Source organism: Sebastes umbrosus, chromosome 2 (assembly GCF_015220745.1).
Source record: "Sebastes umbrosus isolate fSebUmb1 chromosome 2, fSebUmb1.pri, whole genome shotgun sequence".
NCBI classification, from domain to species: Eukaryota; Metazoa; Chordata; class Actinopteri; order Perciformes; family Sebastidae; genus Sebastes; species Sebastes umbrosus.
The window spans coordinates 37,500,580-37,520,634 of record NC_051270.1 but is presented as its reverse complement, the minus strand read 5'-3'; the positions used below and the strand labels follow the sequence as shown (position 1 = coordinate 37,520,634).

The window sequence follows — 20,055 nt, the reverse complement described above, 5'->3', positions numbered from 1 at the left end:
TTTTGATAAAGTTACTCATTAACGATAAGCTTCTACTACTTCTGAAATACTGACATGTGAAATTCAATAAATATGTATTTAATAAATAATTAACTAGTAACTTAAACATTTTACGAGTAGAGAATTTGGGATTATATTTCCGAATCCAGGTTGCTGGAAATTACTTATGTCTTTTCTCTTTTTGTAAAAACAAAAAAAGCTGAATATTCACATATTATATTTTATGAAAACATGGAATAGTGGAAGAAACATACAAATATAACTAATAATATAATAATATGGCACTTTTTAAAATGTCTTGCACTAATTGAGCAAGGAAGATGTGTCATTTCTGGCTGTTTAGATTATGAAAAAGACTTACAACTAAGAATTACTTTTATTGTGCAACAGAAAGAATAATTTTTCTTCCAGATGTTCAAAAAAATCTTAGTCATTATTCTGGAAAAAAAACAACTGTAAAAGCACGTTAGTATTTAACTAAACGGATTTATTGACATGATTTAAACATAAAATGAGATAACATTTGACCAAAACCCTTTTTAATTCAACCTGTTCAAGACAAAAGAGATTCTCATAAACACATTGTGTTAAAAAGATGATTTGTGTGAGTAACACACACAAACACTCGTAGATCAACTCTAAGGTGAAAGATTTCCTGTAAATGGAGAGGGGAGGAGCCACACTGATCCGGTTGATCCAGGTACATGAGAACAGTGAGGGAACCTGGAAGGTGAAAGTGTTCAGTCAGTCAACTCCAGACTCCATTTAGAGACAACAAGGCAAAAGGATGAAGACTGAAGGCTGAAGCAGGGTGAGTGTTAATCCAACATTTTATTACTTTACTGTCAAAGTCTCTGAGTCAGTTTTGTCCCTGTGGACTGTAGAGGAGAGAAATGTTAGAATGAACTCAACAGTTTGATTAATCTGTGAACACAAAGTCATGACTCGCTGAATAATACTCATTAAACCTGCCGTAACCCAAGAAAACAAGCGGAGATTAAAGAGAACTGACCAGGTGGATGTTGGGTGGTTTTATTGTACTGTAGAGTGTGTGTGTGTGTGTGTGTGTGTGTGTGTGTGTGTGTGTGTGTGCGTGCATGCGTGCGTGCATGCGTGCGTGCATGCGTGTGTGCATGTGTGTTTGTGCGTGTTACTTCATGTTTTCTCCGTCTTGCCTGTGACTCTTGAACAAACTTGTTTGTCTTGATTCTTGTGTTCTGGGCTCACAGCCAGTTCCCCGTTTTACCTCTCAGACTGACTTCAGATCAGAAGATGAGTGATTGTGTGGAGGAAGAGGAGGACAGAGCAGAGTCTCTAGTCTCTGGCTGTCTGTCTATGAAAAGTGATGAGTCCATAGGTTGTCCTCTACTCTTCAGTAATGAACCTGGACCCTCAGACACAAAGTAAGAGAGCTGCTATATTACAATTTCTACACAAATGTATTTGACAACTAAAATTTAACAGACTGTCAAATCAACTCTTGCTCTTAGTATCTGTGACAGCTGTCAGTCAACTAGAGAAGATGTAATCTAATCTAAGAAAACAAGTACAAACTTTTAAACCTCCTTATTGTTGACAGTAGCAGTAGTTTGTGTGTTTAGAGCTACCTTAATGACCTAAAAAAGAGAATTTATCAAGGATTCAAGCAGTATGAATAAAATCATCTTGGTGTTTCCAGAGTTCAGTACAGACAGAGAGCAGAGTCTCCAGTACCCAGCTGTCTGTCTATGAAGAGTGACCAGTCTAAAGGTGATCCTCTGGACTTCAGTAATGAACCTGGACCCTCAGACACAAAGTAAGAGCTGCTACTAACTCATTTACATGACTCATTTTTCAGCTATCTCCGCCAATGTTTTCTGTTGATTTTGTTTGTATGTTAAAGTTTTTACTGAAGTTTATTTGCCAACTAAAATTTTTACTTTTTGTGACACAGACAAAGCTAAATCATTTGTGCCATCTTGCTCTTAGTATCTGTGACTGCTGTCGGTCACCTAGAAAAGCTGTAATGTGATCAAATAGGACGGCTACAAACTTTTAAACCTCCTAAATATTGACAATAGCAACAGTTTGTGTGTTTAGAGCTAATTAGATGGTTTTAACGTCAGAGAATTTATCAAGGATTCATGTGATATGAATAAAATCTTCTTGGTGTTTGCAGAGTTCAGTACAGACAGAGAGCAGAGTCTCCAGTACCCAACTGTCTGTCTATGAAGAGTGACCAGTCCAAATATTATCTTGTTGACTTCAGTAATGAACCTGGACCCTCGGACACAAAGTAAGAGACTGTTTTTACTGTAAGCTGAATCTAAGGCTAAAAGATTTATAGTCCTGATGCAGAACTATAAGTGCAGATACTGTTTCAACCTAAGATGGATCACACACAAACATACAAACTACTGATTGTATTTCTGTAGCAAAATACCCGAGAATCTCCATTTTACAATTTATCATCAATTAAAATATTTTTTTCATTCAGATCCACTGCAACAGGAAATAAACTGGGACACATTTGGAATTGTTACGTTTACAACTGTGAAATGGTCTAAAGATCTGCGACTATTCAAAATCTGGAAGAATATGCTTCAAATGTGTCATTCAATTCAATTTGTCCTCAAAATATTTTGTTGGTTTGAAAATCAGCTGTTATGACCTACTGGGTGTCATCTTGAATCAGAGCACATCATAATTGTGCAACATGTGGTGAAAAAGCATCTGTAGAAAATATTTACTCACCTTGATCATCATGTGTTGATGGTTTGAGTTTGTTTATTAAGACAGTCAGATAGGAATTGCTTCTTAACAGCGACACCTGTGGCCGTGAAATAAACGAAAGTCAGCGTCGGGCTCGCGCTTGCTCACTCTAAATAGACATGAACGAACATCGCTCAAAACAGTGAGGCGACACACGTCAGCTAAATCCACAATATCACTCTATATTTCACCTGCTTGGCAGTAATGTTAGCTGACCAGACGAAGGTCTCTTCATGAATCAATGCTGATCCTAGTGTTGGCTTTTCCTGCCTCAGCACAGACTGAGGCAGCGGGGCTCCGCAGCGTGTAACGTAACTGTCTCCGCCCGCAGCTGGAGTGAACAGGGAAGACACCGGCACCCGGTCGGTAACGATATGACAACCAGACCTCTGTTGGTCTGGAGGAGCTGCAGCAGTTATCTCTGCATAAACGTCCACTGTACATTCACTAGATATTCTCAGAACTAAACTAACTCTCCTGCAGTGTGGAGTGAGTGCGCGTTCACGTCTAGAGGTGGAGCGAGTACGCGAGAACGCGTGCTGTCTGAGTCAAGGTAAGCAGGCAGGGGAGCAGTGGCTTCGGCCACACGCGAGCGCGCATATGCGAGCGCGCATATGCGAGCGCGCATATGCGAGCGCGCATGTGTCCCGACCCGGCACATTTATACGTTTAAAAAGTTACGAACAGTCCCTTTAAAATAAAGCGAACATTTTCATTACAGACTGAATGCTGAATTCAAACAGAAAAGTAACAACACTTTAACTCGTCTCTGTGACCATCTGAGCTTCTAGACATTATCGGCCAAGTCTGGATATTTTTCACCAACAATCAAAAAATGATTTTAGTAATAAAGTAATGTCTCCACAGAGAGAAGAAGAGGAGTCATGCTTCTGGGGAGGAGCTGATGTCCCGATCCAGAACAAGACCTGGACCTCAGACAGCCAGTCAGACCAGCACTGTACAAAGTAAGACTGTAGATCGGTCTGCTGATGTCTTCATGTCTGGAAACAGGACTTGTTGTTTTAATACACTGACTATTGTTGTGACAACTGTTTAAGATCTTCTCCACCATACATGTCTGCTCTGTATCTCTTGTACTTTGTTCTCCTTTGAGAGAAAATGTTTGTTTTTATGATAGCACTCCATCTTTGCATTAACCAATCAGAATGATGTTTGTTTTCCATCGGCGTAGATGGAGAACTATTAATCTCTGTAAAGCAACAACATCACTGCTCTACTATAGACAGACAGACACACTGATGAAAGGGGAGTTTTTCCTCGCCATTGTCGCATAACAATGCATGCTCATGGGGAATATCTTGTTGAGTCTCTAAATTAGTTAGAGTACGGTCTAGACCTGCTCTATTTGAAAACCGTCTTAAGATAACTTCTGTAATGATTTGACGCTATATGAAAATAAATTGAATTGAATTGAACTGAACTGAACAGGAGCCACAGACTTTGAACAACATTAGCTTTCCTGCTACAGTCTCCTTCTCTGACTTAAAAACATACGTTCTGCAGAGCGACTTGTTGAAAGACTATTAAAAATAAATATAAAATCACTTTGACGTTAGTTTTGACTTCAAGAAGGGATGATGACTTTATAACCTTTACTTCTTTATAGGTTCTTATATTGATTATTTTCATATTGGCAATGAAAATAATACGTTTCTTTGTTTTGTCTCAAACTTGTCTCTCTCTTTCAGCAGATAGTGGTCTGCAGGAGGTTGTAGATGAACATAAGATCAGTCTGAGGAGGAGATGTGAATGTGTGACTGAAGGAACTGATGAAACAGGAAGTGGAACCCTCCTCAACAGGATCTACACTGAGCTCTACATCACAGAGGGACAGAGTGAAGACGTTAATACCCAACATGAGGTGAGGCAGCTTGAGACAGCTTCCAAGAAGAAGACCCTCCATGACGCTCCAATCAAGTGCCAGGACATCTTTAAAGCCTTACCTGACCAACAGGGACACATCAGAGTTGTTCTGACGAACGGCGTCGCTGGCATTGGAAAAACCTTCTCAGTGCAGAAGTTCACTCTGGACTGGGCAGGGGGCTTGGAAAACCAAGATGTCAGTCTGGTGGTTCTGCTTTCGTTCAGGGAGCTGAACTTGATCAGAGATGAGCAGTACAGTCTTCTCATGCTGCTCCATGTTTTCCATCCAACATTACAGAAGGTCACAGCAGAGAAGCTCGCTGTCTGTAAAGTTCTGTTCATCTTTGACGGCCTGGATGAAAGCAGACTTTCACTGGATTTCAAGAACAACGAGGTTGTGTCTGATGTCACCCAGAAGTCATCAGTCAACGTGCTGTTGACAAACGTCATCCAGGGGAATCTGCTTCCCTCAGCTCTCGTCTGGATAACTTCCCGACCTGCAGCAGCCAATCAGATCCCTCCTGCATGTGTTGACAGGGTAACAGAAGTACGAGGCTTCACTGACGCCCAGAAGGAGGAGTACTTCAGGAGGAGAGTCAGTGATGAAGAGCTGTCCAGCAGAATCATCTCACACATCAATACATCCAGGAGCCTCCACATCATGTGTCTAATCCCAGTCTTCTGCTGGATCACTGCTACAGTTCTGGACCACATGTTGACTACAGACCAGAGAGGAGAGCTGCCCAAGACCCTGACTGACATGTACTCACACTTCCTGTTGGTTCAGACAAAGAGGAAGAAACAGAAGTATGGTGAGGGACATGAGACGAGTCCACAGGAGCTGACGAAGGCTGACAGGGAAGTTCTTCTGAAGCTGGGGAGGCTGGCGTTTGAACATCTGGAGAAAGGAGACATCATGTTCTACCAAGAAGACCTGGAGCGGTGTGGTCTGGATGTCACAGAGGCCTTGGTGTACTCAGGAGTTTGTGCAGAGATCTTCAAAAGAGAGTGTGTGATCTTCCAGAAAACAGTCTACTGCTTTGTTCATCTGAGCATTCAGGAGTTTCTGGCTGCAGTCTACATGTTCCACTGTTACACAAACAGCAACACAAAGGTACTGGAGGCCTTCCTGGGAGAAGACTACAAGCACAGAGAGTCAATCCCAAAGTCTCCTCTCAAGAACATCTCTAAGTATTTTGGAAACAATGCTAGTCGTGGCCCCTCTCTAGATGTCTTCCTGAAGAGAGCCATGGAGAAATCCCTTGAAAGTAAAAATGGCCACCTGGACCTGTTTGTTCGCTTCCTTCATGGCCTCTCTCTGGAGACCAACCAGAGGCTCTTAGGAGGTCTGCTGGGTCGGACAAAGAGCAGTTCAGGAAGCATCCAGAGAGCCATCAACAACCTGAAGGAGATGAACAAAGATAATATCTCTCCTGACAGAAACATCAACATCTTCCACTGTCTGACGGAGATGAACGACCACTCAATACAAGAGGAGATCCAAGAGTTCCTCAAGTCAGAGAACAGATCAGAGAAGGAACTCTCTGAGATCCACTGCTCAGCTCTGGCCTACATGCTGCAGATGTCAGAGGAGGTTCTGGATGAGTTGGACCTGAACAAGTACAAGACAACAAGAGAGGGACGACTGAGACTGATTCCAGCTGTGAGGAACTGCAGAAAAGCTGAGTAAGTCCAGATGTGATTAACATTGTAAATCAGTGTATATTAGTAGTTTAGTTATTAAAATATACACACTATACAATTATTATCCTTCAAATAGTGTTCCCCATGTCTATTACATAAATTATGTCAAATGTTGAATGCAAAAAATGTTGATTTTTCAGTTGGTTGGGTTTCCAGCTGTCAAGGTAATGAACACAGTTCTATTCATGATATTTCTAATAACTTAAGACTTAACAGTTTCTTCTATAAATCTGTATTTGGGTAATGGAGGCAACAAGAAAACCTGGTAAAACAAATCAAGGACTTTAGAGGTGGTTGAGGTTTCACACCAGCATCTTACCACAACATATACAGATGCAGCCACCTAGAATTTCCCCTCCCTCCATGATGGGGCCCAGGCCGATCCGTGACAGGTCTGGGCTGGGACCTTGCTGGGTTCTTGACTGAAAGGAAGTCCCCCACGATGACATAGTGAACGTGGGACCAATTAGTAATGCCCCCATGGAGCTACATGTGGAAACCAGTTGCAGTGGTTTATCTATCCACCAGGTAGAGAAGTGGTTATCAAAGCTGAAGCTGCCTTATACGGCACCTGAAATCAGCTGTTCTGTACTTATCATATTTGATATGTATGAGGAAGTGTGCTTGAACCACAAATGTGGTCAGAAAAGCCTTAAGACCTTGATGATGCATTATTGTGAAGACTGTGAGTTTTTGATGAACGGCGTTGCCGTAGCATTTGCGGCCATTTGGCGTGATTCTCCATGAAACAGGAAGTTGTTTTAACTTCAGCATTCTTTGTCAAATCTGCTCCAAATTTCTCAGCCATGATGATGGTCCATGCCTGAGGTCATTTACTTGCCAATATAGACTGATGCCCCCGCCCCCTACACATTAGCCACGCCCCTTTCACAACTCATGAACCGTTTGTCCTAGACTCTTGTGGGAGGCATCATTGGACTCAGCGGGGAGATCCTCTTTCATTAGTGACGATGTTCCCCGCCCCCTACACTTTTGTCCAGCCCCCTTTCATAAGTCAGGAGTGGTTTGTCGCAGACTCTTGTGGCAGGCATCATTACTCTCAGCAGAGTTCTGGTTTCACTGTGCCTGGCCACATCCACCAGCGTTTTGCCAGTACCGCGTCATGTGGGAAGGTGCGAGGGCCCGTTCATCGCTGCTTGCAGCTTTAATTAGATTTGATTCTTTTTTTTGTCTATTTGTTAAAACTATTTCTAATCTTTTTCTGAATTGCATTGTATTTATTCTATTTTTTAGCTGCTGTGTACACAGTATTCAATCTTAAAAGCACGTTGTAAACCTGTGTTGTATAGATAAAGGATTATTATTCTTAAAATTGAGTATGTAACTCATGCTTAAGCAGAGTGTCCTCTTTCATATAATCATGACAGACTTTCTTGCTGTGGAATCTCAGAGACTCACTGTCCTCTTTCATAATAACATATTTTGTAATATTTGTGTCATGACAGATTTTCTGACTGTCAGATGTCACATACTCACTGTGAAGTTCTGGCCTCAGCTCTGAAGTCCAACCCCTCCCATCTGAGACAGCTGAACCTGAGTAATAACAACCTGGAGGATTCAGGAGTGAAGCTGCTTTCTGCTGGACTGGAGAGTCCAAACTGTAGACTGGAGACTCTGAGGTCAATTCACCGACTGTAGCTTATGAAGTTTTTTATAAATTAAATGTTTTCAGATGATTATAAATTCATTTTTATCGACATAATTCATTCTTTATTCAGATTGAGTCGTTGCAGTTTGTCAGAGATCAGCTGTGCTTCTCTGGTCTCAGCTCTGAAGTCCAACCCCTCCCATCTGAGAGAACTGGAGCTGAGTAAAAACAAGCTGAAGGATTCAGAAGTGAAGCTCCTGTGTGGTTTTCTGGAGAGTCGACACTGTAGACTGGAGACTCTGGGGTCAGACACCATTTTTTACTTCTGTACTGAGATTAATATGATGTGAAAGTTGTGGTGACACTAAACTGCAGACATAGGGCTGATATTATACTGATCCAAACTGAGTATCTTAATGTTAAGTACATTTTCTTCTCCAGTGGTTTAGTCCATTGACTGTGGCAAAAGCAATGTTGAGCTACACATTTAAAACCTTAATACAGTGGAAACCACTTATAGTTATCACGTCTGTCTGGGTCAAATTGATCACTACTGTATAAGTGGATGATTACCATAAGTGAGTCTTTGTTGTTGTGCATCATTTCTCCTGCAGATTACCATCTAATTGGCGTTTGTATTATTTATTACATGAATACAAAGAAATTCTCCCTCACCGACGGTGAGGCTTTGCTATTTTTTGGCCGGCTTTGCAGCGCGAGTGTGTATGCAGATGAATGATGCACCTTTTCCCGGGCTCCTTGCTCGCTGCGCCTTGGAGGTAGAGTATCAAGGGAGTAAAGTAAAAAACAAAAAAAAAATGTAATTAATGTTAGTCCAATGTAATTTTAAAAGGTTTTGCCAGATGTTCTCATGTATGAAAAGACCCAAAATGAACACTATAAGCGGACTACTGATTAGTATAAGCACATTATTTAAACAGCGTTTGTATTGGAATGATTCTGTCCCAAGCCCTTCGATCCATATAAGCAGATGATCACTGTAACCGTGATCACTATAAGCGGTTTCCACTGTATATCACAATACTTGACTTTCAACATGTTTTTTTTTCTCAAAGAAATGATGATAAAAAATACATCAATATGAAGAAGAAAAATAAATAATCTCTATTTCAACTATCAGACCATAACAAATATATTCAGTATTTACTTTTTCTAAAAAATGGTGAAGCTTTATGATGCTTATATTGACTGAATAGTTTAAACTGAAGATGCTTTGATTTTATGACTCAACTATTCCTAAAATTTATATTGTAGATGACTTTTGTTCACATTTCCCCAAAATCCTGACATATTTGACATCTTTGGAAACTTTGAGCTCTTGAGTTGAATCTTGAATCAATTTCTGTGTTTTTTATTTGTGTTTGGCTGCACAACATGAGTTTGTATAGATGGATCCACTGGTGGAGCTGCCAGAGTTTAAGAGGTGAAATCACTACGTCTTTACTGAAGTAGCAGCAAGTTGTCATTAATATTAATTAGAGCTCTGTTTCACTTTTTGTACTTTACAGTTTTTAACCTGCGTCTTGTTGGCTTCAGGTGTTTGGAGTTTACATTTTCTAAACTTCTATGTTCTAAACCTTCTTCAGCTCTGAACACATTATTAATCATTGAATGATTTCAAGCAGGAATGTTGTCTTCTAAAGTTACATCATTTATTCTTTATTCAGATTGAGTTACTGCAGGTTGTCAGAGATCAGCTGTGCTTCTCTGGTCTCAGCTCTGAAGTCCAACCCCTCTCATCTGAGAGAGCTGGATCTGAGCCTCAACGAGCTACAGGATTCAGGAGTGAAGCTCCTGTGTGGTTTTCTGGAGAGTCCACACTGTAGACTGGAGACTCTGAGGTCTGTTCACTGACTCTCTGTTACTATTAGAGATCTTATAAGTTTAATTAACAATTTAACCTAATTTATGTACAAACATAACTTACTTGTGTTTCTTAAAGAAACTGTAGAAGATGTCCACTGTTAGTTGTTAAAGTAAATTAATGTTTATCATTTGTGGTAAATGGTCACAGCTGGATACAGAAGATCCTCTGAACTAATATTGGTTTTAAACTGATCAAGTTTAGTTAATGAAGCAGAAATATTTCTCTGTTTTTTGTTAATTTCAACATATTCCACAAATAATGTCTGATCATTGATATTGATCCTTCAGCACACACACATAGATGAACACAGAGATCAGCAGCATGTTATTGATGTGTGTTGACATGTATAGGTGTATGAATGTTGTGGTGACATTTGGATGATGTCTGTAGAAGGCTGACATTATGATGATCCACAATAACACAATGAAAAAGTCACTCTACTCATTTTAGGGAAGAGCTCATTGATTAGGACATAGTAATGTTGAGCTACACATTTAAAACCTGAACACATCTGATTGGATTATAAAGTGATTTTTATCTTTGTCATTTATTATTTATTCAGACTGAGGTTCTGCAGTTTGTCAGATATCAGCTGCGCTTCTCTGGCCTCAGCTCTGAAGTCCAACCCCTCCCATCTGAGAAAGCTGGATCTGGATGGAAACAAACTGCAGGATTCAGGAGTGAAGCTCCTGTGTGGTTTTCTGGAGTGTCCACACTGTAGACTGGGGACTCTGAGGTCAGACACCATTTTTTACTTCTGTACTGAGATTAATATGATGTGAAAGTTGTGGTGACACTAAACTGCAGACATAAGGCTGATATTATACTGATCCACACTGAGTACCTTAATTCTTCAGGGGTTTAATCCATTGACTGTGGCAGAGCCATGTTGAGCCACACATTTAAAACCCTAAAGATAGGGTCGACGATGTTGGAAAGCTAGCATAATTTGAAAGTAGCATCGCCTCAGGAGCTCTGTCTAAACCCACACCCTCCCCTCAGGGCTCCTTCCAAGGCAAAGCCTCCCCCCCCAAACACACATGCACGAGCACCGCCGCATTGTAACTACTTCACAGACACAGTGCGGAGAGAGGACCTCAACTCAACAACGCTAACTCATGACAAGTAACCCTGGCAGTGCTACTTTTGGCTGAGTTTTCTCTTCCATTCTCCAGTAAACTTGCGGCGGCGATGCACTTTGAACTCAGGCTGCTGCACACTAAGGTTAGAGTACGAGCAGGGAGGCAGGGAGGCATCTCATTGGTTCTTTCCAAGCAGACCTCGAGGCAGTGATTGGTAGACGTTTTTACAGGATTACAGCAGCTATAAATGACGGCTCTTTTCGGTCCTTTTTCAGAGCTCATAAGTAATGGATCGCTGTCGGGGTGTAAAGACCATTTCAACCAATATAACAAATAATGTATACTGGATAACATAGTCAACCCTGAATTTAATATAACAGGAAAAAATCCTACAGGGATAATTCACTCTGAACCTCTTAAACACTTGATGTTCATCTTATATTCCACATCATGTTTTTTTTAATAAGTAAGGGATAATGTACAGCAAACCGTTCATTGCTGTGAAAGAGTCCCCGACAGGGTGATACTGGGGTCTCTCAACGCCCTGAAGGGGTTTATTTCACAACAATGACCCGCTAGCTGCGCATTATCCCGCTTACTACACGGCTACTTACTGAAGAAATCAATATTTTGACAATGGTCCTCCAGAGTCCGAAATCAGAACTGCGTCCATAGCAACAGTCTACTATACATAGCAACGGTCTGCTATACATAGCAACGGTCTGCTATACATAGCAACGGTCTACTACACATAGCAACGGTCTGCTATACATAGCAACGGTCTACTATACATAGCAACGGTCTACTATACATAGCAATGGTCTGCTATACAGAAATTACAGACTGCAGAACGCCGTGATTGACCAATCAGAATCAAGTATTCAACACAGCCATGTAATAAATGATAATAATACACACATTGGGTTCAGGTGTTTGGAGTATACATTTTCTAAACTTCTACGTTCTAAACCTCCTTCAGCTCTGAACAGATTATTAAACACTGAATGATTTCAAGCAGGAACGTTGTCTTCTAAACTTACATCATTTATTCTTTATTCAGATTGAGGGGCTACTGGTTGTCAGAGATCAGCTGTGCTTCTCTGGCCTCAGCTCTGAAGTCCAACCCCTCCCATCTGAGAGAGCTGGATCTAAGTAACAACAAGCTGCAGGATTCAGGGGTGAAGCTCCTGTGTGGTTTTCTGGAGAGTCCACACTGTAGACTGGAGACTCTGAGGTCAGTTCACTGACTCTCTGTTACTATTAGAGATCTTATATCTTTAATTAACAATTTAACCTGATTTATGTACAAACATTGTAACAGGTGTGGTATTGGCCCAAATGTAGCACAAACACTGACAGGTAATGTGGATAATGTCTTTTATTCACGGCATATACAGGAACCAGGACAAGCAGGTAAGTAAACTCACGGTACAGTTTTAGATGAAGGCTGAAAGCCTTGACAGTCTTTCAGGGGGGTACCCAAAGGGCATGCCCAAATTACTCATAGTGTCCCGTGGGTGTGTTGAAGGCCGTTTTCCACTCATCTCCCTCCCGGATGTGCACCAAATGGAAGGCATTGCGCAGGTCCAATTTAGTAAAGATGGTGGCACCCTCCCGGAGCTCGAAAGCAGAAGAGATGAGGGGGAGAGGGTAACGATAATCGATGCAGGGCCATAGGGACTTGTCCTTCTTCTCCACGAAGAAGAAGCCTGCTCCCGCAGGCGAGGAGGAGGGACGGACGATACCAGCGGCCAAAGAGTCATTAATGTTTGTTTCCATAGAAATCCTCTCTGGAGCGGACAGGGAGCACAGACGGCCCCTCAGGGGGGGTCGTACCGGGCTGCAGGCCGATGGCACAGTCATAAGGGCGGTGCGGGGGAAGGGAGGTCGCCTTGGCCTGAAGAAGTGGTTGACTGGGGCGCGGCGGCCTGTTTTAAGAAAACTTGGTGGCAGGCCAAGCTCCATCCCAAAATGGGCCCTAGTCCAGTCAATATTGGGATTGTGGCGGCGGAGCCAAGAGTAGCCCAAGATGAGGGGAAGCCTTGGAGACTGCAGGATGTGGAACTGGATGGTCTCATGGTGCTTGCCGGAGATCAGTCTGATCGATGCAGATTTGACCCAGCAGCTTGGGATCAATCAGGTTCTCCTGTTGGGTCCTGTTCCTGCCAGCGTCCTCGATGGTCATCTCCTGGGCATGGTCACCCATCAGACAGCTCCAGTCCGCATGCTTTTTTTTTTTTACCTTTATTTATTCAGGGGGAGGTTCACTGAGAGCAATGCTCTCTTTTTCAGGAACGCCCTGATCACATTCACACAGTCCACTGTTGGTTGTTAAAGTAAATTCATGTTTATCATTTGTGGTAAATGGTCACATCTGGATACAGAAGATCCTCTGAAATAATATTGGTTTTAAATTCATCAAGTTTAGTTAATGAAGTAGAAATATTTCTGTGGTTTCTATTCATTTCAACGTATTCCACAAATAATGTCTGATCATTGATATTGATCCTTCAACACACACACACACACACACACACACACACACACACACACACACACACACACACACACGTACACACCAAATGCAGCCGTTTAAAGGATCAATATAGTGATCCTCTAATTCCAGACATGACAGAGATCAGCAGCATGTTATTGATGTGTGTTGACATGAATAGGTGTATGAATGTTGTGGTGACATTTGGATGATGTCTGTAGAAGGCTGACATTATGATGATCCACAATAACACAATGACAAAGTCACTCTACTCATTTTAGGGAAGAGCTCATTGATTAGGACATAGTACTATTGAGCTACACATTTAAAACCTGAACACATCTGATTGGATTATAAAGTAATTTTTTATCTTCATCATTTATTCTTTATTCAGATTGAGCGACTGCAGGTTGTCAGAGATCAGCTGTGCTTCTCTGGCCTCAGCTCTGAAGTCCAATCCCTCCCATCTGAGAGAGCTGGATCTGAGAGTAAACGAGCTGCAGGATTCAGGAGTGAAGCTGCTGTCTGATCTTGTGGAGAGTCCAAACTCTAGACTCAAGACTCTGAGGTCAGTAGAGGGTCGGAGTCGGTCCATGCTGGTTCCAGCAGTATTGTATATTGATGTGTTTCCTCAGTTAAAGTGTCAGTATCCAGTATATTTTTTGGCATCATTGGGCAAAAATGCCATAATAACCTTTCAGCATATTGTAATTCAAATGTTCTGAGAGATAACTAGACTTCTGCACCTCCTCATGGCTCTGTTTTCAGGCTTTATAAATCTAGCCTGTGACGGGAGACTTTGACCAATCAAAGGTAATTTTATTGAGAGAGCATTCCTATTGGCTTTGCTCTGGTCATGTGACCAGAACTTGGCGTTCCTTCACCAGATTTCACAATGGCGGCGGCGTCACTAACTTTCTCATTTTACAGCTAAACCGTGCACTACAAGATGATTCTGAAAACATTTTAGGAGAGAAATAGGCATTAACGTAACAGAATATTGATTCATATTTGATCAGCACTGCCTAGTTTGACCATTTGGTCAATGTTCTTTTTTATATGTATATATATATATATATATATATATATTTTTATGTTTATATCACTGTTCTGTATCTGTTCTGTTTTGTTTTTGCACCAATAAAACAACAACAACATAAACTTGAATTTATTCACTGGTGACTCACTCTTAATTCCATTCTCCCTCTCTTCTCCACCCTGCAGCGCAGACATTCACCTTGGTGAGCAGCGACACATGAGCGACGCCGTCCTCGACATGCACACTGGCGTCCCGTAAAGCCCAAATGTAGCCTGCCTGCACAGAGCATGCTCCACGGCTTCCTGCGTTACAACAGGACTATTTTGATACTGCTGTTACATGCCCACAAGGAGACTGAGAGGATGACAGCCCTGCTACTGTAACTAACTGACAACACACAGACGGGCCGCCATCACTTCCAGACAGAGAAAAAAGGCACATGTACCGTATCTTTAACACCTGTTGGATCTGTCCCTGAGCAAAACACCAATCTCTGGAGTCAGATTTGTCTCAAAACATTTCTGCATAAAAATAAGATTGTGAAATGGTGAAATCATAAAAAAGTTACAAATTATGTCTGTTTTAGCTGAAATATACCTGCCCATCCCAGATATGTTCCTTGGAGTCTTGAGTTTTTCTGGATTCCAAATGAGTCTCCACCTGTGTATTAACAGACAACCAAGGTGGCTCAGAGGGTAGAGCAGGTTGTCCACCAATCGGAAGGTCGGTGGTTTGATCCCCGGCTGCTCCGGGTCACATGTCGATGTGTCCTTGAGCAAGACACTTAACCCCAAATTGCTCCCGAAGGCATAGCCATCGGTGTGTGAATGAGTATCTAGATTAGATCCTGATGGGCAAAGTTGGCACCTTAGCAGCCTCTGCCATCAGTATATGAATGGGTGAATACTGACATGTAGTGTAAAGCGCTTTGAGTGGTCGGAAGACTAGAAAAGCGCTATATAAGTCCAAGTCCAAGTGCTCCTAAAATAATCCCTCTCAATCATCACTATGACCCACTAGCAGTGTATGGTGGTGTCTGTATCTACAAATAGCCTGCAGCCCTCTGCCTGGATTTCCTCTTTTCTTCTTATTTAGCTGTGTTCGGGATGTTTCTGGGCTTCAGCAATAATGTTTTATTTCTCTGATTCACTTCTTTGTTCTCACTAACGCCGCTCCCTCTCCTCTCTAATTTGAGAAGGGGTGTTTGTTGTACAGGGCTTGTGCTATGTCTGTTTCAGCCGCCTTTATGTATGTTTTAGAAAGGCTGAACTAGTTTTAAAAAAGAAGATTGTTTTTACAGTTTTTACTATCTGTTTATCCTCTAGAGTTTTAAATCTATGTAGGCTTCTTGAACACAAATGCTATTTGGCAGCTCCACAATAACACAAATGAACACCTGATGGTCTGATGTGTTGACCACAGTAGCAGTTAGAATGGACCATGTCTACAAAGGCTGTGTATTAAGCAGCATGTTAGCAGAGTACCACCTTCAGTCCTCCTTATTGCACTCAACCACATTATTGGGTGTCAGTCATCAACATTTTGGCAGCACTCAGAGCCCAACACACAATCATTGTAGTTGCGTGCATAAAACTGAAGAAAACAGACTTGAAAATGTAAAAATAAGCTTCAGGTCACAGCTACATGTGTGTAGTGCGAGTAAATCAGATGTTATGCAGTCTGGGTAGACCGCTAGATTGATTCAAATAGCAGTGTATCTTTGCGTCCGTGTAGACATGCCTTTTAAAGCCCCTGCAAGCCAGGTCCAGACTGAAATTATGATGCGAAAAGGGGATATGTTTGTGTGCATACATTTCACATAAAATACACATAGCTGCATGTGATCCGGAACAAGATACTCTATTTTGGAATTTGGTTTTCTCTTTTGCGTGCATTTTCAGTCTCGATATAATTATTTACGCAAATGGAGATAACACTTTCAAAAAGTCTCTCCTTAAAGGTCCCATATCATGCTCATTTTCAGGTTCATACTTGTATTCTGGTTTTCTACTAGAACATGTTTACATGCTTTAATGTTCAAAAAACATTATTTTCCTCATGCCTGAATATACCTGTATTTACCCTCTGTCTGAAATACTCTGTTTTAGTGCATTTCAACGGAGTGGCAATGGAAATGCGTTGGTTGGAAACAGCTTGGGTTTACTTCCTGTCAGCTGATGTCATTCACATACACTGCAACAGGAAATAAACTGGGACACATTTAGAATGTTTATGTTTAAAACTGTGAAATGGTCTAAATATTGTAGATTTGTGACATCACAAATGGACAGAAATCCTAACGGCTTGTTTCAAACGCAGTTTTTGTATACGGGCTGTGTGTTTCTCCATGGATTGAGTGTTTTGATACTTTCACAGTATTTATATATCACTTAAACCTGCTTTATAATATAAAAGACATTTAAATCTCACTTTTTACAATATGGGACCTTTAAGTCATTCATGGTGTCGCACTCGGTTGTACACACGGAAAGTGACTCAAGTGATTGTGTTAAGAATGAAAGAAGAGAACTTTGAAAAATAGAGAACCTTCACACCCGAGTCCACTGTTGGAAAGTGACGTTTCAGATGCGGCAGATTCAGTTTCAGAGAAGAACATGTATCACTGCAACCTATTTGATGATTTGTCTGTGAAGTAGCCAGCTACTCCAAATTCTCGCCACAATATAAACCATTATTTATGCCGCTCATCTAGTCAGGCTGAATAACAAGTAACAAAAATGAACACTGAACAGTCAATCCTGTTCTTTTGGTTGTCAGTCCACATAGACCATAGTTAGGTGACAGTTTTCTGTTTCTCTTTCTTTCTTTTTTTATGTTGCTGTTGTTAATTGGCCCTACTTTTATGGCTATATATACAGTATATATAACCACTTCACAATCGTGACTGAATGCACGACTTGTTTTGGGGGTAACATCTCCATAGATGTGTTGCCAACTGTACACACACGCATCAATACACAGAACTTTTGATACCTTACTAATTATTAAAGTCATCTTAGCATAATAATTCTCAGAATATTCTACTGATCTGGAGGAGGTTACTGTTACTGAGTTGTTGGAGGTGAGTGTACAGCTGCATACAGGATCACTTGAGTCTCACCGCAGATGGGCTAAGCACCAAAACTCGATTCACATGCAGTGCTTTACTTAAACCCCAAAGTGACCGCCGATGCTCTTGGATTTTAACCTGCTTTGATTTTGAGTCCAGAGGCTCCCTGATTGTTACTCTATTTTCATTAATTTGATATACATATATCAATATATAAAAAGTATATATATATATATATGAACATAAAGCAGATTTTTACTTAGTGTTTTGCAGAAGTTGTGATTATGTTGAAAAGACAGTCTGAATTTCCTGAAGTCTGTGGACAACACACACAGTATGTGAATGTTTTGGATTTTCAGTCTGCTTTTTCAGTTTTTCAGTGTCTCTTTTTGTTTTTCTCTTTGGTTTACATCACTTAGAAGATATACAGAGGCTGAGGACATGACACAGATTAGATATTTTGCATTTGAATCTGTCCTGTGGTGAAGAATTGGAGAATAGTACATGCACGAAGCAATAAGTAGGACTTTGGAGCTCCAGGACATAAAATACATTTTAAAGAGATGTATAAACTGTAAAAATATAAAATAAATCAAGATAGCGTCATTTATGCACACACTGAAAAGAAGAGCGAATATTATAACTATAAGAGGTTATTATCAATATAATTAGGGTCAATATGCAAAAAGTTCATAGCCCATCTGTTTTATATCATGTGAAATAAATGTTGATGTTCTTAAAATATGCTTGTTGCTGTTTTTTGTGTGTTTTGTCGTCTGCACTCAAATTATCTTTTGCTTTTCAGGTCTAGTTCTCGGATCTTTCTTTTTGTCCATTTATGTGACATGCTTGAACTACATGACATGTTCTTCCCAACCTTTTTGGCTTGTGACTCCTTGAAATGAAAACAAGTATACTTGTATTCACATTCCATTCAGCTCCATTTATTTTGAATTGAATGTGAATCATTTAAGGTCATGGACACAAGCTGTGAGCACTTCCACCAAAGAGGGAATTTTCTTTCCCAGTTTCATTTGAAATATTTTTTTTAAACACCTGAAGAGGTGAAAGCATCCAGTGCAAGAGAAGAAAAAGAGAGAAAAGTAAGAAAATAACATCATACATTCACCTCTTTATTTAGCCAAGATTCTGGTGTTCACATTGGAGAGTTCAGGAATTGAACACCTCAGCACCAGTGGCCTACCTCCGGGGTTTGAAAAGTGAAGCCAATGCGGAAGTGCCTTAAACTTGCATTCTTTCTAATGGGGCGACTCCTCTGGTTGCAAAAATAAGTCTGATTGTATAGAAGTCTATGAAAAAATGACCCTACTTGATTTATGTAAACATGAGTTTATGGTCTCAATGGCTAGTTTCAAGTCTTCTTCAATACGGGGTTAAACCTACGCAACAAGTGATGGAAACACAATGCGTGTGTGTGCCTGTGTGTGTGTGTGTGTGTGTGTGTGTGTGTGTGTGTGTGTGTGCGTGTGTGTGCGTGTGTTTGCGTGTGTGTGTGCGTGTGTTTGCGTGTCAGCCGGCCAACACTGATACTCACTCCTCCAGCTGTCTTCAGTGATTTACAGAGAGTATGTTTCTCTGCACAGCAACTCTGAATCAGTTTCATCTCCAGTGTTTTCATTACAACATGAATATGGTTCACAGTGGCCTGTTTCCATGTACAGTAAATCATCTTTGCTTAGCTCCACAGTGTACAAAGTGCACTATGGTCACACAAATAAGAAATCGCACAGGTTCTATTTTTTGTTAAAGGATCAGTTTATGAAGTTGATAGTGTCCAAATAAGGAAATGTAAATAAATATACAATCGTAAACCTACCAACAGTAACTATAAACACTATAATCATTACTAAATATGATAAGCTTGAATGGTAATAATGTGATCTGCATCTTAAACCAATTAACTGTGACTACATTGCTTACTTTTGGATTTGAGTTTAAAAATGAAAACAGTGATGAAACAAAAAAATGGAAATGTGCTTTAGTTTTTTTTTTATTTGGGTGAACCAACCCTTTAACATGAAACCCTCTCTGCAGTGGAGCTGTGCAAATATAATGGATCTCTTTGGTCTGCGCTACAACAATATTTACTGAAAAAGATTGGTAAAACCTACTACATTTTGATAATAAACACATTAAGGATTTTTGTAATATAATGATACATGAAGAGACTTCATTGCAGGTATCAGTTGATTTTAAATGACTAAGACTGCCTTCACATGATATGAAATTTGCTCTTCGCTCACCGCGAGGTAGGGCGCAGGGACCTGTGTTCAGAAGGTAACCCAAACATTTTCGAGATCAATGCCTAACCTAAACCATTCGAGGTCAATGCCTAATCTTAAAGGAACAATGTGTAGCACTGACAGCTTGCCAGCATTTAAAATGGATAACAGCGGTCCAAGATTTAACCATTGGAGCCGTGGCCCGTCTGCTCCTGTGATGTGACTAATAGCAGTTAGTGCACGTTTTCGCAATTTGAGGGTTACCTTCTCGACACGATTGCGTTAGCTGGC

General features: G+C 40.8%; 1 protein-coding gene across 1 annotated transcript; it reads left to right on the top strand.

Moving 5' to 3' along the window:
* Positions 1–757: 757 nt before the first annotated feature.
* LOC119503130 (NACHT, LRR and PYD domains-containing protein 12-like) lies at positions 758–15,062 on the top strand. Its single transcript, XM_037794729.1, has 14 exons — positions 758–811; positions 1,254–1,403; positions 1,679–1,795; positions 2,159–2,275; positions 3,619–3,716; positions 4,461–5,790; positions 5,848–6,321; positions 7,806–7,979; positions 8,079–8,252; positions 9,637–9,810; positions 10,399–10,572; positions 11,979–12,152; positions 13,807–13,980; positions 14,637–15,062. The coding sequence occupies exons 2-14, from the start codon at positions 1,273–1,275 to the stop codon at positions 14,707–14,709; spliced, it is 3,384 nt and encodes a 1,127-aa protein (XP_037650657.1). The 5' UTR covers positions 758–811; positions 1,254–1,272; the 3' UTR covers positions 14,710–15,062.
* Positions 15,063–20,055: the final 4,993 nt, after the last annotated feature.

Coding starts and splice junctions, on each gene's coding strand:
- LOC119503130 (XM_037794729.1), top strand. CDS start 1,273: ATGAGTGATTGTGTGGAGGAAGAGGAGGACAGAGCAGAGTCTCTAGTC. Junction 5,791..5,847: donor GAAGACTACAAGCACAGAGA/GTCAATCCCAAA, acceptor AAACAATGCTAG/TCGTGGCCCCTCTCTAGATG. Junction 7,980..8,078: donor TGTAGACTGGAGACTCTGAG/GTCAATTCACCG, acceptor TTCTTTATTCAG/ATTGAGTCGTTGCAGTTTGT.